This window comes from Pangasianodon hypophthalmus, chromosome 22, assembly GCF_027358585.1.
Source record: "Pangasianodon hypophthalmus isolate fPanHyp1 chromosome 22, fPanHyp1.pri, whole genome shotgun sequence".
Taxonomy (NCBI): Eukaryota; Metazoa; Chordata; class Actinopteri; order Siluriformes; family Pangasiidae; genus Pangasianodon; species Pangasianodon hypophthalmus.
The window spans coordinates 8,104,404-8,126,880 of record NC_069731.1 but is presented as its reverse complement, the minus strand read 5'-3'; the positions used below and the strand labels follow the sequence as shown (position 1 = coordinate 8,126,880).

General features: G+C 38.3%; 2 protein-coding genes, 1 long non-coding RNA gene and 1 other non-coding gene across 10 annotated transcripts in view; 2 read left to right on the top strand and 2 right to left on the bottom strand.

Moving 5' to 3' along the window:
* Positions 1–234: 234 nt before the first annotated feature.
* Positions 235–4,677, bottom strand: LOC113532663 (uncharacterized). 4 transcript variants are annotated; one of them, XR_008300730.1, is made up of 10 exons: positions 4,550–4,677; positions 3,769–4,154; positions 3,469–3,563; positions 3,250–3,365; positions 2,977–3,090; positions 2,536–2,662; positions 2,126–2,423; positions 1,882–1,944; positions 1,409–1,542; positions 235–1,206 (listed from the first exon to the last, which is right to left on the bottom strand). It is a non-coding gene; the product is annotated as an uncharacterized LOC113532663 (transcript). The 4 variants fall into 4 exon arrangements; XR_008300729.1 differs by having other exon boundaries at positions 237–1,206; positions 2,536–3,090; positions 3,769–3,818; positions 3,986–4,154; XR_008300728.1 differs by having other exon boundaries at positions 236–1,206; positions 2,536–3,090.
* A 1,039-nt stretch (positions 4,678–5,716) lies between these two features.
* trim35-28 (tripartite motif containing 35-28) lies at positions 5,717–12,358 on the bottom strand. Its single transcript, XM_026924762.3, has 6 exons — positions 11,667–12,358; positions 10,088–10,183; positions 9,744–9,974; positions 9,598–9,620; positions 9,390–9,508; positions 5,717–8,015 (listed from the first exon to the last, which is right to left on the bottom strand). Exons 1-6 carry the CDS (start codon positions 12,087–12,089, stop codon positions 7,483–7,485), a joined length of 1,425 nt encoding a protein of 474 aa, XP_026780563.3. The 5' UTR covers positions 12,090–12,358; the 3' UTR covers positions 5,717–7,482.
* Positions 12,359–12,404: 46 nt separating this feature from the next.
* Positions 12,405–14,743, top strand: LOC128317200 (uncharacterized). The gene is made up of 2 exons (XR_008300732.1): positions 12,405–13,416; positions 13,590–14,743. It is a non-coding gene; the product is annotated as an uncharacterized LOC128317200 (long non-coding RNA).
* Positions 14,744–18,145: 3,402 nt separating this feature from the next.
* Positions 18,146–22,477, top strand: part of megf8 (multiple EGF-like-domains 8) — a 48,005-nt gene continuing 43,673 nt past the window's right edge. For all 4 annotated transcript variants that reach the window (XM_026924133.3, XM_026924131.3, XM_053227939.1 and 1 more), the window contains exons 1-2: positions 18,146–18,592; positions 20,982–21,162. In XM_026924133.3, the coding sequence (XP_026779934.3) occupies positions 18,569–18,592; positions 20,982–21,162 (205 nt within the window). In that variant the 5' untranslated portion in view covers positions 18,146–18,568. The remainder of the gene's footprint in view (positions 18,593–20,981; positions 21,163–22,477) is intronic.

Here is a 22,477-nt window from a genome sequence, read left to right as displayed (position 1 = left end):
GGAATTACAGCATCTATCACCTACCACCTATCATACATTCTAATAGAGAAGCTAAGGGCCAGTTAACATCTGTCCATGGACCACATTTGCCCTGGGGCCAGACTTTGGACACCCCTGGCTTAATGCTATTCCTAGAAATTTAATTAATTCCTAAAAAATACTCCACAAGCTAAACAATAATGAGCTATTTCATTTAAAATTGTTCAATTAATTTGTCTAGCAAACTAGGTCATGCTCAGATTTAAAGTTAATAATGATCCATTTTTTTGTGGAGTTAGATTTGAGATCATTCTGAGGTAACTAGGGTGCTTATGGTCTATTCGAGAAATTCTCAGATTCGTCAAGACACTATTTAAAGAATATTCCCCTTTTTCTGACGAAGCCTCAGCAGTCATGAGCAGCAAATGAGTCAAGCAATGCCAGTGAGATTGTGCCTGGCTGGAGTAAAGCAGTTAATATTGAAAACCTGGCCACAGCTGGATCTTCGTTCTTCATTTAACTCAGGAATTTACAACTTAATCTCCTTAACAGAATGAAGTTTTGACTCTGTGGTGTTAATATGTTGTTGGTCTTCAGGAAAATACAGTATTCCTCATGGACATTTAAATTTCCCTCTTTCATGCATATAAACCATATTAATATTCTTCTCAGCGAATACTTAAGATTTTATTACTTTTGAGTTAATAAATTTACAATTTCTCTTTGAATTAAAAAAAGTCTCTTTAAATTTTTGAATTTAAAAAATTCTACTTGACAATAATCAAGACCCGGACCACTTTATAATACTTGCAATGTCGGGTACAATGTTTATTTATTCTTTCTCTTCTTCTTCTTCTTCTTCTTCTTCTTCTTCTTCCTCTTGTTCTTCTTGTTGTTGCTGAGCATCTTTAGGGTTTCCTAAAAGAGAAATGCAGAGCGGTTTTAGTCTACACAGTTTGTGTGTCTTTCACAACTACATAGCGTGCGTGTGTGTGTGTGTGTGTGTGTGTGTCTGCTTTGTTGATGGAACTCTACAACTTAAGAATTTCATACGACTGTTGAACTTTTTTATCCCTGTGTAAACTGTTTAAACTGTGATGTAATGATAAATTCAAATACAAAATATTGTTGTGTATCATTATCAGCACATGTCCTGTTTTCATTAAGTATCCTCATCGGCTCGTGACCAGCCTCTCTTGCCTTCAGGAGAGCGTCCATTTCATCCACCTACAAACACACACATGAGGGATGAGGGATTGGTGGGTGAGTTTTTGCTTCCACATGGACAAAACTATTTCATCATTTCAGTGTCAAACATTTTTAAGAATCAGATATGAAACACTTGGTGTAATGTTTGAATACACACTTGACAAATAATTCCTAAAAATAATGTTAATAATAATGTGTGTGTGTGTGTGTATGCGCTCACCCTGGCATGCAGGAGTTCAGGATCTCTGATCATGTTCATGATCTCGTAGTTGTTCTCGCCCTCCAAAAGCATCCAGGTGATCTTGTTAGTCAGAGTTGGGTGGATTTTCTCGACCAGTCGCAACATATTATCATCTGCACAGAGAGACAGAGAGAGAGAGAGAGAGAGAGAGAGAGAGAGAGTATGAGGTGTGTGCGAGAGGGAGAGAGAATAGAGATAGAGTGAATGGTCCCAGCCACCCAATCACATAATATGGGCGGGGCTCAGGCACCAGACTGCAAGAGCAGTTGAAAGCAGGTGGTTGAAGAAGTTTTCAGTCTACACAAGGAAACACTTCCTAAACTGTAATGGGGAAGTAAAAAAGCTGGATTAAACCACTGCGCTGCAGAGAAGGAGTGTATACGTGCCATATGTATGTGTGTGTTTGTGGGTATATGAGTGTACTAATGCTCCATCTAGATCTGGTCATCTACCGGAGTGGATTCCAGCGTGTAGATAGTCAGACGCTTCCCAGCTAGTGGGCACATGGGTACATCCTAGGAACATAGGATATTATTATTATTATTATTATTATTGCTCAAAATTATAATCACACAATTAGATTAGTATCATTACTAACTTATATGATATACTGTAATGTCAATCATGCAGAATATTGTTATGTGCATGTGTGTGTGTGTGTGTGTGTGTGCGTGTTGCTCTGTATTCTGTTCTTACTGATGTGTCTTCGTCTTGCTGCACGTCACTCACTGATGCCATTGATGTAGAAGGCGCTTTATCTGCATCTGGAGCTTGAGTTGGAGCTGGAACCTCATCTGCAGCTGGAACTAGAACTGATATTTTTCTATAGCCGGCACTGAGTCTGCCACTGGAACAGTATCTCCAGATATTGTTGTAGTCATATTTGCGCACTCTTCAGTCATACATGGCACCTGACTGCTTGATGGTGTGACGGTGCCACTGGTCTGCTGATGCACCAGTGCAGGTTGAACCACATCGGGTATATTCTGGACATCTGCTAACAGAAAAAAGTACCAAAAAAAGACATATAGTTACAGGCTGCATCCTAAACCATATCCTGCTATGCAAGTACATTTGTGGTGAAACTCACACACACACACACACACTTTGCAACAAATGTGACAGTGATATACAATCAGACAGCTGTAAATCATGCTGCGGCTGGATGGTCTGCACCGTCCAGTGCAGAATCGGGCGGGGCTTGACTATTTGGCTGGGTGTGTAATTGGCAGCCTGTAACGCACACATACACACAGCTGTTATAACACATGTTATTTCATAAGACACGTTATTTCATTCAGTTATTTCAGATCAGAATCACAGGGGGCAGTTAGTTATGCTATCCAGCTAGCAGTAGCCTCCTGTGGTAACTTGGGGTAGCTAGAGGGGGTGCTCAAACTTTTTGCAGCCAGGGACCCCTTTCACTGCGGTACAGGTTGGTAGATGTTCTGTACAGTTTTATCCTGCATGCTTGGCATCCTCTGGATGTTCTGATGGGCAAGGCAAGCCGGTTGTTCCTCTTTGCACTGAGCCACACCTACACACACCTGCTTCCTGCCCTAAATCCTGCCATTCCTCTCCCTCCTGGCCTTCGTGGCTTCCTGGGAAGAAGAGAAGTGCACAAAGCCAAATCCCCTGGCGTGGCCATTCTCCATCATCGCCTGGTGGAGACAACGAGGAGACACATTAGGAGATGCCAAACATGCTAACCATGAAGAAAAAATTAGCACTGAGGAAGCTTTTCATACTAGATACACTCTTCAGAGTCAGTAATACACTCGTCATCTCTGTCATCACTACTCGTGTGTGTGTGTGTTTACCTGCTCAAACTTGTGATTGAGTCTCTCTACTTTAATCTGCGCTCAGCCCACGTACACCTGCTTGCCATTCAGCTCCTTTCCATTCATCTCCTCCACAGCTTGCACACACTGACACACTGACACAAACACACACACACACATTAACCAGAGGTTTTCCTGCTGTAAGGAAACTTTCCACAAGGTTGTACACTAGCACACTTGACTGCAGTGTACACTCACCCTCTGCACGTCCTCATGCCTCTCAAATCTTACAAAGCCTAAACCTTTGGACTTCCTGTTCTCATCTGTCACGACACGGACATTCAGTGCAGGACCTGGAACACACAGAAACACACACACACACAAACACACACACATACACACACACACACACAGAATTTTAAGCCTCAGTCTCAACTCTAGAATATGTTTTAACAAGATTTGTTCATATGATGTTCAATTGTGTAACTCATTATATTTAGCTGAATGTGTAGAACTCATAACACTCTCTATTAGGGTAGTAATTTACATGTGGCTTACACTTTGCGGCCGTTCAGTAGTTTGCCATTGAGCCTCTCCATAGCCATATGCTGCCTCAAGAGACACAAAGTGGACATAGCCGTGATGTCATGTCAACACACAGAATTTATGTTAAACTGAGTTAATACAGGGCTTTAAAAAATGTATTTAAAAATGCTAATCATACTACACAGATGCTATTCACAACCAAAGAGTCCAAAGAGTTCAAAGCCCGAACCTTGCACGAAAGGACCTTCCCAAAGATGGAGGGCGTGTCAAAGGGCCAAGCTGTCACTCGATTTCCAGGTTCTTGATGAACAGGTTTCCAAGGCTGGTGTTCCTCTGGGATGAATCCTTCCGAGACCACAGAAGGAGCTCAAAAGCGAGCATTTCCAATGCTCTTTCAGCTGAGGGAACGAAAATGAATTACTGCTCATTAATTTCAATAAAAAGGCATTTCCAATGCTCGCAACAGCTGAGGAAAAGGAAATGAATTACAGCTCGTTAATTTCAGTAAAAATGTTCATGTCTTAGTGGTTAATTAGTGTAATTTTACAGAAAAAAAAACCTGTGAAGGTTTACTTGAAGTTTTTATGCTAAGAAAATAAATAACTCTTACAAAAATATTTTTTTCGACAAAACCACATCGTATACAAGGTACAGAACTTGACCTTATCCATGTAATAAAGCAGTAAAATACAGAAATTACACGTGGAGCCTTAAGTAGGCTATAAACTGCTATTAAAATGTAGAAATAGTGTATGGAACAGTGCTCTCCTGTGTTCTGTATGGGTTGTATTACCCTCAGCTCGATGCTGGAAGTTGATGGAAGCATAGTGGAGTGAGGAGCCGGTCTTCTGGTCCCTGCTGAGCCGGATGGAGTGTATGTGTCCTGCAGGGCTGAATTTCTCCACAAGCATGGGCTCTATCACGTCGGGGTGCAGATCACCCACATACAGTGTGGACACAAAATTTGGGTTCATTTCACCTAAAGAAAAAAAAATTCATCAAACTCTCAGTGGTGGAGGAAAGCACCATGGAAAATAATCCCAACTGAACTACCAACATGCTGTTTTATACAGACAAACCTTATATAAATACACTAAAAATACTTTTTTCCACAGAAATTGGAGGAATCATAAAATGTAAAGACCTAAAAGTTCTTAAACTTATCCTTATTAAAGAAAAATTAATGATAATAAAGTCATACTATTAGTATGTCTAATAGTAGAAGTAGTAGTAGTAGTATTAATTAAGTATTAAAACTTAAAAAAGAAACCTAATCAATAAATTATTACAAGGCTACTTACCACAGAGATATCTCACAAAATACATGATTAAGTGCTGTTTATCGCTGCTAAATCACTGCTACTCTCTGTGTCGCTGGTTATTGATGGTCTAAAGAGATTTAGCTTTTGCAAGTACAGATACTGGGATGGAATGTGGGGCAATAATAAGAGCTTGTTTGTGTGTTTTATGCTTGCGTCACCACATTTTGAATTCTGTCCAAATTTTCTAACTAAACTTGACCATCTGGGTGAAGAGTCCTAAGGAGCTTGGTAAATTAAGCATAGACTCACACTCCAAAAATGAATTTCATTTAAAATAGCTTAAAATATTAATATAGAAAAACATTTAATCCTGTCTGTATACAACACAGGCCAAGTTGCAAAATCCCAAAAAATCCCAAAAAATCCCCAGAAAACCCCAAAACTTTCATGACCATATGTTCAGTGGATATAAAGTGTTTCGACAGTATGTGACCTTGCACCTTAAATGTCTGTATAGCACATTTATTCATTAATTTTTGTGTATACATGTATTATTATTATTATTGTTGTTATTATTATAATTTAAGTTAACATCTGTCCGCGGGCCACATTTGGCCCTGGGGCTGGACTTTGGACACCCCTGTTGTAGATTCTTGCGTGCAGATTGTAATCACAACAAATGAATCCAAACTAGCAAATAATTGAAAACAGATTTATTTAGCCAGTTCTGATTTAGGCTGCATTCATGACTGCCCTGTGAAATGTAACACTATAAATACAGTCAAATACAGACTATAGATACAGTCGGGCCTCAATGATTTTCAACACAATAAACTCTCCCTCTCTCTCCATTAGACTGTAGTGTAGGGCTGTAGGTTATGGCTGTAGTCCAAGGGTAGCCAGGCCATGGTATTTATGAATGATTACATTTCTGGCTTACTCTTTTGATCATTAGGTAATGCAAATCAGTTTACCTACTTTAATCAATTTTATGACATGTCAAATCATATTATGCCTCTCTCATCAGTTTTGCTCTATATTACGGAATGTAAATTACATTTTTAATATAGACAAAGTGTAAAATAAATGTTACTCTATCTGAAGCCCTCTTAATTGTGTATGTATTTTCCTGAAGAGAATTCATTGCTTGCAAGGAGCTAAAATGATTTTTTTAACGACACGTTAAAAATATTTTAAGTTTTAAAAGTCAGCAGTTTGAAATTGTTAACATTCATGACAGAGTGGAATACTGTAAAGAAATTAATTTAAGGGAAGGAAGAGAAAGAGTAAGATAAGAGAATAAAAGGGGAGAAGAAACAAAGAGAGAGAGAGAGAGAGAGAAAAGACAATAAATAAAAGATAAAAGGAAAGACAGAAAAGGCAAAAAGAAAGATGTATGTTAGGGTGGTAATAGGAGGAACTTGTGGCACAGCAATATATGGGAATAAATTTACCAGCAAAAAAATAAAGAAAATAAAATACAGAAATTTGCAAACTTGCTAAATGGCCTATAATCACCTATAAAAGTTTCAACAATTTAAGGATTTTAAGAATAAACATTATATGTTCATAAATCCAACTCATTGACACAAATTAGTATGATATTTGAACAGTTCTTTCATAAATTAATGTGCAGCAAGACTTATTTTCTAGATTAGAATCTATCTAGCTTTAGGATTTGGTTCCCAAGCTTACAATATACTCAAACCATAACCTCAGTATTTCATCCAAAACTGTAGCGACTCCCCCTTCTTTCACAGAGTTCTCTTTCCATTTCCATACTTTTTTATGCTCATATGTGCATAATATGTTTACTCTGGGGGTGATGCACAAAATCCAAATACGATACGAAACAGTGGCATCTTGATATGATACATTTTCGATACAGTTGATATTTTTGAACATTCAACAGTATAAAAGTCATTGAAAATTTATAATGACACGGCGCTTGTGTGAGCAGACTCTGTGAATTAGAATGTAAAAAAAAAATTAAAACATGTCTCATTAAACAGTGGCGATCTAAGCTTTCACCGGTGTGCTGGGTTACCAGTTCCACCCTATTTCTTCCTTTTCTCATTCTTTGCGCTTTCACTGACTTAATTTTTCAACCTGCAACCTCGTTTCAAAACTATCCCTGTTTGGTGTAAAATCCTCAAACCTGGCAACCCTGGCAACTTGTTTTTGAGTCCTGCGTTCTGAACTATAGCAAGTCTTATATTTGCAGCTACAAACTTCCCAAAGAGAAAAAGAGAGAGAATGAGTGATAGATAGATAGACAGAGAGAGAGAGAGAGAGAGAAAGTGTGTGTTCATCTCCGTGATGTTGGCACAGACGCAAAGGTATTCATTTCATTATGCATTCTGTTGAATGTGTGTTTTGATACGAAAATATATCAAATCAAGAGCCTTGTATTGAACAATATGATATGTCATACTGTATCGTTACACCCCTATGCATATCATTGCTACTTATGGATGGTGAGTTTAGCAGGCTGGATAGCCATAGGAGTTTTGTGGAGCCCAGGGCCGAAGAGAGGGAAGAGCTTCTCAGGGAATTTGTCGTTGTAGGTGATGAGGTGTGCCCCACTGTCTGCATCCCAGAAGGACACCTCTCCTTTTTCCATGTTGAGTTTCACCCTGATTGTCTCTGGCCTCTTCTCTACGGTTAGTGGGGTGCGAGGAGAAGTCAGACCGCTGTACGCTCCTTTACTCAAGCCGATGCTCCACACGCCTCCTGACGTAGTCACTGTGAACTTCCTCTTGCGGGCCACAGACTCCTTACACACTCCGAGGACCCACTTTGGGTTATCACCTACGTAGACCTCCCAGCGATGGCGACCCGACATAAAACCCTCCGAGCCCAGGACAAAGACGCAGGGGTCAAAGCGTTCAGGGTTGTCTGGGACTGATTGCCTCTCTGTGCTCTCTTTCACACTTGCGTAGCTAGGGGACATGGAGAGCCATGGCGAACTGGAGTTTGGATCCATCAGCACTGGAACTGCAGAGAAGACAGAGATTTGAATATATCTACAGATGCAAATTAAATTATCTTGTTTTAAAATCAGTGCATATATTTATTCTTATATCTGAGACTAGCGTTTAGGCAATGGTGGGTAAATAGAAAAAAAGAAGAAGGAATGTACCAATAATCAAAGAGCTGATGTTATCAGTTTTAGCTTTTGTTAAAGAGCTTTTGCTCCACCCCGAAATATATTAAATATGTTTAAATTTGTTTATATTGAAATACACTATATAGCCAAAAGTACATGGACACCTGATCAAGCACACAATATGTGCTTGTTGAACATCCCATTCCATTTTTAGGCCTGTTCCTGTTCTAATAACCTCCACTCTTCTGGGAAGGCTTTCCACTAGATTTTGGAGCGTGGCTGTGGGGATTTGCTCATTCAGCCACAAGAGTATTAGTGAGGTCAGGCCCTGATGTGAAGTGAGGAGGCCTGGCACACAGTCAGCATTCCAGTTCATCCCAAAAGTGTTCAGTGGGGTTGAGGTCAGGGCTCTGTGCAGGCCACTCGAGTTATTCCACTCCAACATTGGCACACCATGTCTTCTTGGACCTCATTTTTGCACAAGGGCATTGACATGCTGGAACATGTTTGAGCCTCTTAGCCTCTTTGAACTCTTAATGCTACAGCATTATAAACAATTGTGTGCTTCCAGCTTTGTGGCAACTGTTTTGTGAGTGTGATGGTTAATTGTCCACATACTTTTGGCCATTGTGATGTATTTGCGATGTGCTTGGCGATCTCAGTGCTAATTTGTCGGTTGGTGCTGATTTTTTTGTTATTCCTGTGAGAAGGTTTCCTCACTCACCATTTTCTGGTGACATTCAATGTCGTATTAATAGAACTAGTGGAGACAGCAAATGCTGGACTCAAAGTCCCAGAATGCAATGCAGCTATACAATGCATGGCAGAGAATTGACTTGGCTTGTTAGCGATCTATGAGATGGCAAGCACAATAGCATTCATGGAGGTATTTGCATTAAATTTGAAGCTTTGGAAGTTTTTCTGTTTGAGCAGAGTATACAGATGTGGAGACCAGGACAGACTGAAGGACTAAAGCGCTGCTGCATCGCTCTCTTTAGGTAGAGATTAAGCGAGGGCTAAATGCCACTGGCACCTCTATCAGCAAGTATTGTGAGTAATGTAGGAAACCATTAAGCAAATAGACCAACATGTCCATGAAAGAAGTTTAGACAACTCAGCAAAAGTCAACTAGGATTTCATTACAAAATAAATCTTGAAAACATTAAAAGATCATGTGTTATAATAAAAGTTAATATGCAAGTCATTCGGGGTGGATTTTTCCTTTTAAGGGCATGCTTTCTGACACGAAAATGCACACTTACAACATTTGACCTGTGACCGCATGCTCTCCCAAACTTTGTAATCCAGTGCTCCAACATGCAAGGCCACATTGATGAGAACTCCATGAGGAAACTTCTGGGATTCATCTGTCCACTGAGCCCTGGGACACATTAGACAGCATAAATAAAAAGCACTATGTTGCATGTTCAAATCATCTTCTGAAGCAGGATGGATAAGCACAACACCTACCTTTGTTTAAGACTCTGGTAGTTCTGGAAGTAAAAATACTTTTTTTAATTATTCAGTAACAAAGACATGTAATTCCTCATACTTTAAAAAGTCATGCACTGTTCTTAACTAACACTAATTTCCATTTAAAGAGACAAATTTCATACTTGTAGGACAACCAAATCCTCTGCAGTCATCTCCCTCCTCAACGACTGAATCAGTTCAGTGAGAGTGGTGATATCACGGCTGATGCTTTCAATCTTCTCCTTCAGCATCTTTGTCTTCTGCTCCTCTTCTTTCTTTAGGGCTACAATTCTGGAGGCTTCTTCTTCTTTTAGAATCTGATGGAGCCTCTCAAACTCCTGTCTGATTTGCTTCTCTGCCTCCTCTGACTGGCTCTGTAAAGTGATACGTTTTATATTCTCAAAAGTCTTCTAATAAACCATGAACAGCATTAGGATTGTGCGTGGAAAAGCAAAGAGAGTAAAAGTTGACGGCCAATCTCAGTTACCCGAATATAATTGACTGTCTCGTTACATCGTTTCTTCAGCTTCTTAAAAGACTCCAATTTGTCAGCAAGGATCTTGACTTTTAATTCGAGCAGCTCCTAGAACAAAACAACATGGGTAAACCATTACAGGTCTTGCTATATCATACTGCAGGGCTGTGAAAGAAAAGTCAGAAACTCAACTCAAGTCAATCTCTTATTTTTATCCCATCCATTGAGAGACGGGTGACAAATTAAAGGATAAAGTATCAATAGCCCTATTAGGATTGGATTAGTTGTAAATGAGGAGGTGGAGTAATGTAGTTGTTATCGGAGTATCTCTGGGATTTTAGTCCCATCTGATTCTGTCATGTCAGTAAATTTGTATGGACTTTGTGTGCATTAATGTATTTTACCTTCTATAAAATGACCAGGTAATATATGGTATATCCCATCTGAACTGACATGTTGGTAAAGAATTCCTCACTTTTTCTTAAGACAAGACATAAACAATGTTCAAAAGGACTTGAAACTTCTGCCAACTTTAGGTACGTTATTTAGGTAGGTTATTGTTATCCTAGTATAGGTATAGCGAATATACTGTAAATGTTATGCTCATGTAGCTTACTATTGCACTGACACACACATTTGTAATGCGCTTATTAAAAAAAAAAAAAAAGATGAAAGAAATGAGCGTGCATTACAGATGTGTGTTTATGTAAGATTACTGTGAAGGCCGTAGCATATGATTTATATGATTTTCATACTCATAAAATGATTCAGTGCGCCACTGCACTTTGTGGATGGGGTCATTTTCATCGTGGAAGAGACAACTCCCATCAGGATAGAAATGTTTCATCATAGGATCAATCAACCTCTGCATCTGTTTTCAAACAGCTGCTCATGCTGTGTCACAGGGCAATGTAACACACTCTGAGGAAGGCGCAATCTACCCTCTTCCGCATACATGAGGTCACAGACGTCCGCGATTGGCTAGTGCCTCTCTGACTGACAGAAGAGAGAGAGAGAGAGAGAGTATGCCATCCCTCCCACCCAGACAGCACAGCCAATTGTCCTCTCTTAAAGGAAATGAAGCCCAGCCATGGATGGCTGTGGCTTCATTGGGATTGAACTCGCAATCTCCTGACGTTAGGGCAAATCCCTTTTTTTTTTTTAAAAAAAATGGGGAGCCGATTATATCTATTCTACTCTATTTTCTTCATTTTCAGAAAATATTCCTTCCTTACGCAACACATTTTGATAGGCGAATTAGTCAGTGATGTAATCTGGTGACTTCCAGTGATCTTTTCAGCATGCATTAGCATTTTTTCCCCTAAAAACAGTAAGCAATACTGTACAGGATGCAGTCAAAATAAATTTGCATTGACTCTTTGCACTAAAGGGACAAGTGTACCTAAACTAAGCCAGGAAAATGACACAAAGCCCTGTGTTTTCACAAATTTCTCACCAGTTTGTAATATGAGTCAAACATATATATGATAATACTTGAGGAAATATTTATAATACAGCATGTAGGACACAATTGGTTCCAATAATACACTGGAATCAGTAGGTTAGTGTAAATAAGAGGCAGTTGGTCAACCTGGCAGTACTGAACTCCATGGTCTATAGGTTTGACATCATGGCCAGAATGCAGTGCAACACACTCCGCACATATGGGCTCCTCATCATGAATGCAGTACAGCTGCAGATCGCGATGGTGTAAGCCGCAGATCACTTGTGGAGCTCCTGTAATGCGCCATCCTTTCTCTTTCTGAAAAGACTCGGTCGTGTTCTTCAGGGCCCGGTTCGGGATCGGCGTCTCTCCGTCGCAGTTCTTCCGGCACACGGGACACAGCTTGGTGTTTTTGTTCTTCCAGCTGTTCTCCAGACACTCTTCACAAAAGCTGTGACCGCATGAGAGTAGCACAGGGTCGCGGAAAAGATCCCTACACACCGGACAGCTCAGGTCAGACTCGAGAAGAGACGGTCTGTCGGTAATATCCTCGTCCATCGCGGAGGCCATGTTGGTAAGACCTGCGTTTACTTTCACTTTCTCACCTCCTGTAACTATAAACGGAGACGTTTACGGGTTTCTCCCCCCCTACACACACACCACTACTCTCCCAGTCTTGACTTTTGAATCTCAGTAAGTTTTTGTTTCAGTAAATTTGTTAATTTTTAAATGTTAGCGCCTTTCTAATTTCGGTAAATATCCGCGTTTCGAAGTTCCGTGTTTTCCAGTTCCTGTCCCTTTGCTGTTCAGCTTACCCAATCCGCGTCCCCTGCCCGAGCATGCGCACAAGCGACACTACGCGATGCTTTGCGACACTACCCGATGTGTACTGCGCATGTGTGGCATTTCACGACATTACAGCACATTTTGTGATATTTAGGAATAACTTGTACACCGTATGTAGAAGTATGTAACTTCTGTTATTTACAGCATCAGTTACCACAGCATCATTTTGGAGAAATTTCTGTTCACTCTTCTTTACAACATTGCTTCAGTTCATTGATATTTAAGGGCATTCTTTTATGTACAGCTCTCTTAATATCCTGCCACAGCATCTCAATGGGGTTGAGGTCTGGACTTTGACTTGGTCATTCCAACACCTTGGTTTTTGTCTTCTTTAGCCATTCAGATGTCGATTTGCTGGTGTGCTTGGGATCATTGTCTTGTTGGATGACCAAATCTTGGGCCCAGCTTAAGCTGTTTGACAGATGGCTTCACATTTGTCTCAAGAATATTCTAGTATAAAGTGGAGTTCATTGTTGTTTCAGTGACTGCAAGTTTCCCAGGTCCTGTGGCTGTGGTTCATGACCCCTCCACCAAGATTCATGACAGTTAATCTGAGGTGTTTGTTGTGATATGCTGTACATGATGACCAAACATCTCCACCTTGGTCTCAACAGTCCAAAGGATATAGTTCCAAAACTTTTGTAGTTTGTTCAGATGCAATTTTGCAAACCTAAGTCATGCTGTCATAATCTTCTTGGAGAGAAGAGGATTTTTTCTGATTGTGCTGTCATGAACATAAACATTTATTGCACTTACAGAGGCCTGTGGGTCACATGATGTCAGTCTTTTTTTTTTTTAATATCTCTGAGCATTAAACAGTCTGACCTTGGACTGAATTTTATGGGAAGTTTGGCAACTGTCTTGAAGGCTCTCCATTTGTAAACAGAATTTCAAATTGTTTGGAGATGGCCTTATAACCCTTCCCAGACTGAAGAGCAGCAACAGTTGCTTCTATGAGGTCATGGCTGATGTTCTTTCTTCTTGGCATGATGTAGACACACACCTGAGTGATCCAGAACACCAAACTAACAAAGGGTCTGCTTTTATAGAGGTAGTCACACTTCTTGATGATTAACTAATCTTGTGCATTTCATTAGTAACATCTGGCTGCTAATTACTCTCTTAATGATTGTGGAAGTAGGAAGGGTGTACTTATTTTTTTCCCACCTGGTTTCTAGATGTTGGTTTACTTTTTTTGCAATTTGTATTTTATCTTTTGCCCAGATATCTGCAGTCTACTGTCTGTGTGGAGTTTCACATTTTCTTCTCCTGACCATGTGACCAGGTTCTCCGCTTTCCTCCCCCCTTCCCAAAAGCATACGGGTAGGTGCATTGGCTATGCTAAATCGTCCCTGGGTGTGAATGTGTTTGTGCATGGTGCTCAGTGATGGACTGGTGTCTGATCCAGGGTAAATTCCACCTCACACTCAGTCTTCCTGGAAAAGGCTCTGGATCCATCATAACCCTGACCAGGATGAGATGAATGAATGAATGGCCATTTCCAATCTTTCTTTATCCATCCGAATTAACAGGCTAATTGTTTTACTGTGGCTTTATGACTATTTGTAAGCTATATGTAAATGAACTGAAATGCCTCATAACTGAAATGAGGTACACCAAGCCCCCATCTGTAACACCTACGGAACTGTGTAGGAAAATCTGAGAGATTAGCAAATACTTCTACTCAAATGCAGCCTTATATATGTTTAATCCAAAAATATTAGCAAATTTTAGTCCAAGACAAAAGCTAGCAGCTCTGACATTACTCTAATACTACAACAATGAGTTTTATCATTTTCAGCATAGTTAACTAGTTCAAACTTGTTAAAATGATTGAAAAACAGGTGAATATTAATTTTATTGTTCGGGAATTGATGACTAGCTATATAATTAACTAGTGATGGCTTTTCCAGCTTTGTTGAAAAATGGGTCATTTCTCCCAGGCTTCAGGTGTTCACTAGAGTCCTCCAGTGGTTAAAAAAATATAGGCTCGTATACCATATAAAACTGCTTTTTGGTGACACCACAGCAAAGAGAATTCTCGAAAGTGTATCATAGCATAGACATGAACTTTCAGTTTTTTGCACTATTACCTCTTAAATTGTATCACTCAATTTGCACTCTTCATTCCATGTGCAATCTGAATTGTGCAATACCTTTTCTCTCACCCATGTGAAATCTCTCCCTAAGTTGCTGTCTTGTATGTTGTCCCTGTTCATTTATTGTATGCATTTACGTTAACAATTTCACTCTTTATTCTGGTAACATTTGACAATAACGCAAACTCAATCGTATAATCCTATTAATTGCAAGTTGCTGTCATTGATGTAATAATGTGTGGAAGATTAAAATCCACTAAAGAACAGTGTGCTTCTGAACAGTGACTGTGTTTCCTTAATGGACAGCAAATGGGGCTTTGAGAGTAAATGGTCCACCTCACATCAGGCTATATCACGCCACTCTATCGTTAATTATTTTCCTGTAATAGCATGCCCTGTCGTGTTTTAGTCCTTACTTAATGCAGCCCAGACTATTGGACAACATTGGTTTAAATATGATCTACTTTTGTGCTTTTGTGTCTATTTCAGGTTAAGAAGGAAAAAATATTTCTATAATAAATGAAAGTCTATATTAGAAACAGGTTTCCCAACTGAGGACAATGAAACAGGTAATTTTCCTTATCTTCCTCAATCAATCATCATCAATCAGTTGTCTTCTTTCTCAAATGGTCCTGGGTTCACCCGCAATCATCTGCCTCTTCCAACTCACAGGCTCTCAAAAAATATATAAATAGTATCAGTAACATATTATTAAGGTTCAGCTCTTCAATAAATCACACGCTATTCAATTCTAAAGCTTAGTGAACTGAAATGCACTTGAGGAAATTGGATTATATGTCATGAATCTGCACAAAATAGCCTGTAATACTGGGGGGAGGGAGGAAGATCAATATATTTTGGAAAATTTTTACATATTAAAAAAAAAATAATAATAAATAAATAAATATCTGCCAAACCTGCTAGGCTGTCTTAGAAGAAAACTTGTTCCAGGCTGTAAGTGACTAAAGACTGGGGTGGAGTTTCACCTTCCAACAGGAAAACAACCCTAGTTATACTGCTAAAGCTACACGGCGGTGGTTCAAAATCAAGAAACTGAGTGTGTTAGAATGGCCCAGTCAAACTGCAGACCTCAATCTGACTGAGAATCTGTGGCGAGACTTGAAAATTGCTGTGAACCAACAGCCTCCATCCAACCTGACGGAGCTGCTGAAGCAATCTTAACAAAAAGAATTGACAAAAATATCAGGATCTAGATGTGCAAAGCTAATAGTGATATATCCCAAGAGACTTGCGGCTGTAAGTATTGACCAAGAACCAATAAATGACTGCTTTTTTTGTTGAATTAACCTTGGCTTCATAATAAAACATGCAGCTTCAAATGTTAAACATGGTGTAAATCACGTGGTAGAAATACTAATTAATTCCATTTCAGTTCCAAGTTCTGCCAAAGTACAAAGTGTGGAAAAATTCAAGGGAGGAAATACTTATGAAATGCATAATATACTTAATATTCTGGTATAAACTTTATTATTGCTGTTAACGGAAATTTAATGGAATTGATTAAACTTAATGTAATTTTAAATTCCTTTAATTTTCCATTATCAGAAATTAAATCTTGGACTTACAATGAGATTCTTCATGTGAACTTTTTTCATATACAGTTTTAATTGCAGTTAATGAGAGTTTAATGACATTTATTGCATAGTATGTGTTCCAGAAACTTTTTTGGATTTAGATGTCTTATTCATCTTATATCTTGTCCTATACAATAAACCAAACATAAGATTATTTCTAGACATTTTTTTTTTACTAATATTAAGCTTTAAATTTTCTTATTCTATTGGCAGATAATTTTGCTTCTTTCTAGAAATAAATGCTTAAAATTATCAAAATTATCCGCCACTAGAACAAGACTATTTCAAGCTTGAAATGAGTAAAAATGTCTAGAAATAGGTTTAATAATCTCACATTTGGTGTCTTGTAATCTTCTAATAGGAAATGATAGATCATTTTGACTATATTCAAGATATGTTATCATGCTGTGATATTTTTTTGCAGTGATGAATGGGTTTTTAAAAAATCCCACTGAAAGTGCGACCCACAGTTATTATTTTTGATTATACGTGCTTGTAATGTTTTATATAAACTTGGTTGGTTCTTTTTCCCGTAATCTAAAAATAATAATAATAATAATGATAATTATTAAGGGCAGGGGCAGATTAAGGTCTACACAAGCCCCTAGGCTCTGGGATTTTTTTTTTTTTTTTTTTGTCATTTGTCATACATCGTTCTAGTTTAAGTCCGAGGATGATATCTCTAACACTTTGAGTTTTATGAATCATTTTCTTAGACATGAATTTACTGAAAGGCTACCAGGAAAGCTAGGTAACCATATTAAATTCATTCCCAATATGCACACATTCATTCTTAGTCTTATGCCTAATATGCTGAAAACAGCTCTGTTAATGTTTCTCGTCTCGTCACATTGACAGTAATGCATTACATTACATGAATCACGTAAACGTTTGCATCCCTGGATATTACTGTCAGTCATTTAATGTTTCTATTGTAAAACAGGTATCAAATATTAAACTTTAGCTACTTAGCTTACATCTTATCTCGCACTCTTTCACCATTAAAACTGAAGCGTCGCACGACTTCTGTGAACAGTAAAGCCTGCCGAGGCAGACCACTCTAAAAAAAAAACAAAACAAATTTTTTAACCTTTTGTCATCCTACCAACATACATAGCGGTGCATAATGGAGTGCAGCAGATCAGCATCAAAAATATCTAATACCTGGGGGGACAATTTGGCCATCAGTGGCCCCTCTATGTCTATTGTGGTTATGGCCCTGTATCTGTTGTTTGTAGCTTAATGAGGTTACAATTGAAATTGACATAGGGAGAGGCAATGTTAACCCGTCGCCCTGCGTAGCTTGCTCGTCAATTACATGTTATTTTAAAACCTCTGTCCAGTAACACTAGTAATTAATCTACTACTGTAGAAGTAATAATTATGGATCAATCAAATATGTGTGGGGTTTGATAAGGTGGTTTAAAAATATTATTAAAAACCATTGAACAGAGGCCCCCGATCACAGTGGGACCTTGGGCTCTTGATCTCAGGATCGTGGGTTTGAGCCCCACGCTGGGTGGACAGGCTGGTGCACTCTCAGTGCCGATCCCAAGCCTGGATAAATGGGGAGAGTTGCGTCAGGACATATGGCATAAAAACCTGTGCCGAATCAATATGTGGACAATGGAAGGTGATCCGCTGTGGTGACTCCTAACAGGAGCAGCCAAAACAACAACAACAGCAACACAAAAGCTATACATTTGTAGTCCATGTGCCACTTATTGAGGTTCATCCATTTCCCCATAACAATTCTGAAAATTATTCTTGTATTTACAAAGTGTGTTAATATTGTTATTTTTAAAAAAAAATCTATTTTAAAGAAATGTATTTATTGTGGAAATAATTAATTGATTAATTTGGTGCTAGGGGCTTTTTTAATCTGGGAAAAAATGATAGATTTTGAAACTGACTGTTCTTGTGACTATGAAACCTATCATTTTATTTTATTTTATTATTCAATTTAATTAATTTCTCTCTCTCTCTCTCTCTCTTTTTGTTGATAATATTGTACTTTTATTAATATTGATATTTCTGAGCAGCAGTGATGGAGGGACTCTTCTTGTGTGTCCTTGTATGGACCCAGTGATGCTGTGGTTGGGGGTCTCTGGAAACGCAAACAAGGCTAACGCTGCTAATATTGCTTTCAAGCCTGAACGGTTTTCTTTTCTTTTTTTACGCCGTTTGTGAGCAAGTAGGGGTGCAGAAAACTGTGATAATATTTTGTGCACTCTTCGACAACGAATTTTTTTTATTTACGCTCTATTTTTCCGTCTTGAATCTCGAAAAGTAGAGAAATTGCTCGGCGGCTAGCTAAGCTAAAGTTGGTGGAGGCGGAGGTGTTTTATTAAAGGCCGCTGTCCTGGGCAGCAGCGCTGTGTCTCTTTGCCTTGCTGGAGCTACACTCAGCCTCAACAATAACAGCTCAGCTCCTGGAGCAAGTCTGTGGATGTACAGTGTTAATATTTTCTCAAAATGTAACCCATCAGCTTATGTGTACTTATGAAAGATGGAGATAAAGCCCCGGGTTCTGGTAAGTTAACGGGAATAACAGTGTTCATGTTGTTAGGGCAGAGGTAGCTAGCTGGCTAATGATAATAATAATAATACTGTGCAATGCTAGCATGTTGTGTTGGTTTGTTAATGCTAAGCGGAGAGCTGAGATTATTTGATTTAAAAACAAACAAACAAACAAAAAAAAACTCAGTTTTTGGAATTAAGTTAATGAAACATTGACTAAAATATGACGACGAGGGTTTTATATTCGTCTCGCATGTTAGCGAGCTAGCTAGCAGTCTGAATGTAAACTAACCTCCCTGAGCAACCGCTAACTCCTCTCTCTGCTCACTCACAGTTTATCACATTAACTAAATAACCAGAACATCATCCAGTTCACTCACAGAAAGCCCCAAATATTGAGCTCGTTTTTGAGTGGGTTATATATGGTTTGATGGAGGAATCTTTAACAAGCTAACATCTGTAATAAACAACTGGACGCACAGCTGATAGTATGTATATAAATCTGAACACACAGCAATGTATATAAATGCAACATCTGCACACAAAACAGTGTATATAAATGCAACATCTGCACACAGCTGATTTATACAGTATAAATGCAACATCTGAACACACAACAATGTATATAAATGCAACATCTACACACAAAACAGTGTATATAAATGCAACATCTGCACACAGCTGATTTATACAGTATAAATGCAACATCTGAACACACAACAATGTATATAAATGCAACATCTGCACACAAAACAGTGTATATAAATGTAACATCTACACACAACAACGTATATAAATGCAACATCTGAACACACAACAATGTATATAAATGCAACATCTGCACACAAAACAGTGTATATAAATGTAACATCTACACACAACAATGTATATAAATGCAACATCTGCACACAAAACAGTGTATATAAATGTAACATCTACACACAACGTATATAAATGTAACATCTGAACACACAACAATGTATATAAATGCAAAATCTGAACACACAACAATGTATATAAATGCAACATCTACACACAAAACAGTGTATATAAATGTAACATCTACACACAACAACGTATATAAATGTAACATCTGAACACACAACAATGTACATAAATGCAACATCTGCACACAAAACAGTGTATATAAATGCAAAATCTGAACACACAACAATGTATATCATTGTAACATCTGCACACAGCTGATTTATACAGTATAAATGCAACATCTGCACATACAACAATGTATATAAATGCAACATCTGAACACACAACAATGTATATAAATGCAATATCTGCACACATTTGATTTATACAGTATAAATGTGACATCTATACACACTAAATCCATTTTAAATAGCCTACATTGTCCTTTTTTTAATTCTTTTCACTAGACAAATTATTTAACAGTTGGTAGTTATAAAAGTAAATCAAGATAATCAAAACATCTGCACACACAACAGTGTATGTAAATGAAACATCTGCCCACACAACAAAGGGAATGAGGTGTGAAGGTCTGTTGTACAGGGTAGGTGTAAAGCAGGACAGTCAGTACAGCACAACTTTAAAGCTCTACTCTAAAAGCTAATTAAAGGTACATCATAAGACACATACTGTATGTATCTTTTGTATGTAGCTCTCTGAGCTACATCTCAAAAGTTGGGACTAGTTCTGATTTCCACTGTTCTAAAATCAGTTTTCTAGCCCATAATGTGAGCTGCTGCCTCAGATCTACTGAATGAGGCAGTCAGAAGCTCAGCACTTGGATCTCATTCATGATAAATAATTAAATGAAAGACTTCAAAAGTGCTCACACAAGCATTATATAAGAAAATTATGGCATAACCTCCCTATTTCTGTGAAAAACTTTACACAGAACGGTGAAATACTTAATTTATACAATTTATAAGAATGTTATTTATATGATTTATGTAGTTTCTCTTGAGAAAGAGGAAGGATATGTATTATTTTCAACTGTATTAGACTGTAATTGACTGAAGGATGGTGTACAATACATTTTTATGTTCCACAAATTCTTCCTCCTGAGTCTGATGCGTTGATGATGATGCATTGATTTCTATGAATATAACATCACTGCATGTTGAAGCATTGAGTTCTCAAGAAATGTCTTAATTGCAGAAAACAGAAAAGCTGGAAACTGGTATCACTGTTGTAATATTTAACTGTATGAAATGTGGTTATAATGTTAGAAACTCCACTCAGTGTTTATCGTACATCTTATTGTGTTGTATATGCATTTTGGACTCCAAATCCTACAATATGTTTTGGCACCTGCACAAGAGAAATTGCTTGTTTTGGCTTTTCCACATTCTCTGTCAAACCCGTTGACCTGTGAGCAAGAAAGACCTCCAATTCCCACTGTTTTCTTGCGTCTCATGCAGGTGGAGGAGAGGATGGGTTCGGCTGTGCCTGGCCTTTTCCTGTTGCTGCTCTTTCTGGCCCCTGGATGCTGGGCAGGGGATTGTAAGGGCCATAGGCAGATTCTGCGAGGGCCTCCGGGCTACGTTACAGACGGCCCAGGAAACTACTCTGTGAATGGCAACTGTGAATGGCTCATCACAGGTGAGTGTCAAAAGAAACTGAATTGAATCAACTGCTTGTATCCAGCAGGGGAGCAACTGGAGCATTTAGCATAATAGTTAAACAGTAGAAAAGGCATAGTAAGGACCAACTTTACTTACATTTACATTTATGGCATTTGGCAGACGCCCTTATCCAGAGCGATACAATTATCTCATAAAAAATAAAAACAAGTGGTACATATTCACAAGTGGTATATATTCCTCATAATTTTTCCCTGTTTTCTTTCTAAACTGCTTACTACACTTCTTTTACATTATCATTGTTGAAGTAAAGTTAATCCATTCTATGCTCATTGTGCCTTCGTCAGTGGATGTTCGTGGACGTCCGCTTCTCGGTTGGTCCGCAGGACTTCCAGTCTTTTTGAATTTGTTAATAAGCTGGGCAACAGTGTCATGTGATATGCACTTGCCATGTTTCCTGTTAAAGTCCATCGCGACCTTGTGACAGCTTCCCGATCCAGCCATGAGAATATTTCAATACGGTCTTCTTTTCAAAGGCATTCTTAAAGGCTATCAGAAAAAAATATATAATATAAACTAAGTATGAAAAATTTTGGAAGACATTTTGCTAAAAAAGTGTTAACTTTCTTATGAATGGAGACTTTTGGGACACCTTGTATTTCAGCTTTCCTTGTTATGGTACATCATCATGATGCTATATTTAGTTTTGACACTAACACTCATCAGTCATGCAGTATTAAGAGTCTGGTTGATGCAGATATTGTATTATGTATTACGTCACATATATGGCTTCTCACCGGTTCTTACAGCAGTGTATTTATAGCTTCAGAGAATGAATCATTAAGGTATTTTCCTGGACTGTTTGGAATCAAAATAGGAAGCATGTTGATTTGTCGTTCAGATGTATTAGAAGAGCAATATGCTTTGTTTTTTTAGTTGGCTTTTATTTTGTTGTTGTTTTTTGTTATTATAGAACTTTTATTTTCCCTGTTTCTGTCTCAGTTAAGTAGCTGTGTTACACTGGGATAAAAATCATGCGCTATTTTAAAACATATTGAAAACATGTTGTTTTCCTAAATCAGTCTATTGACTTAAATAAGACTAGTGATTTGGCAACTGCAGTTAAAAACACAGACAAGCATAAAGGCTTTTAAACAGGAATATTTACATTTAAAATATATAAGGTATAAAACACCACATGCTGTTGTAGGGAAATAATCAATGATGGGCTGGTGTGAAGTTGATTATTTTCCAACACCAGCATGTTGTGGAGTGTTTTATTCCTCTTATACCACAATATAAATGGCTTTTAAAAATAAGAATAAGATCTTGTA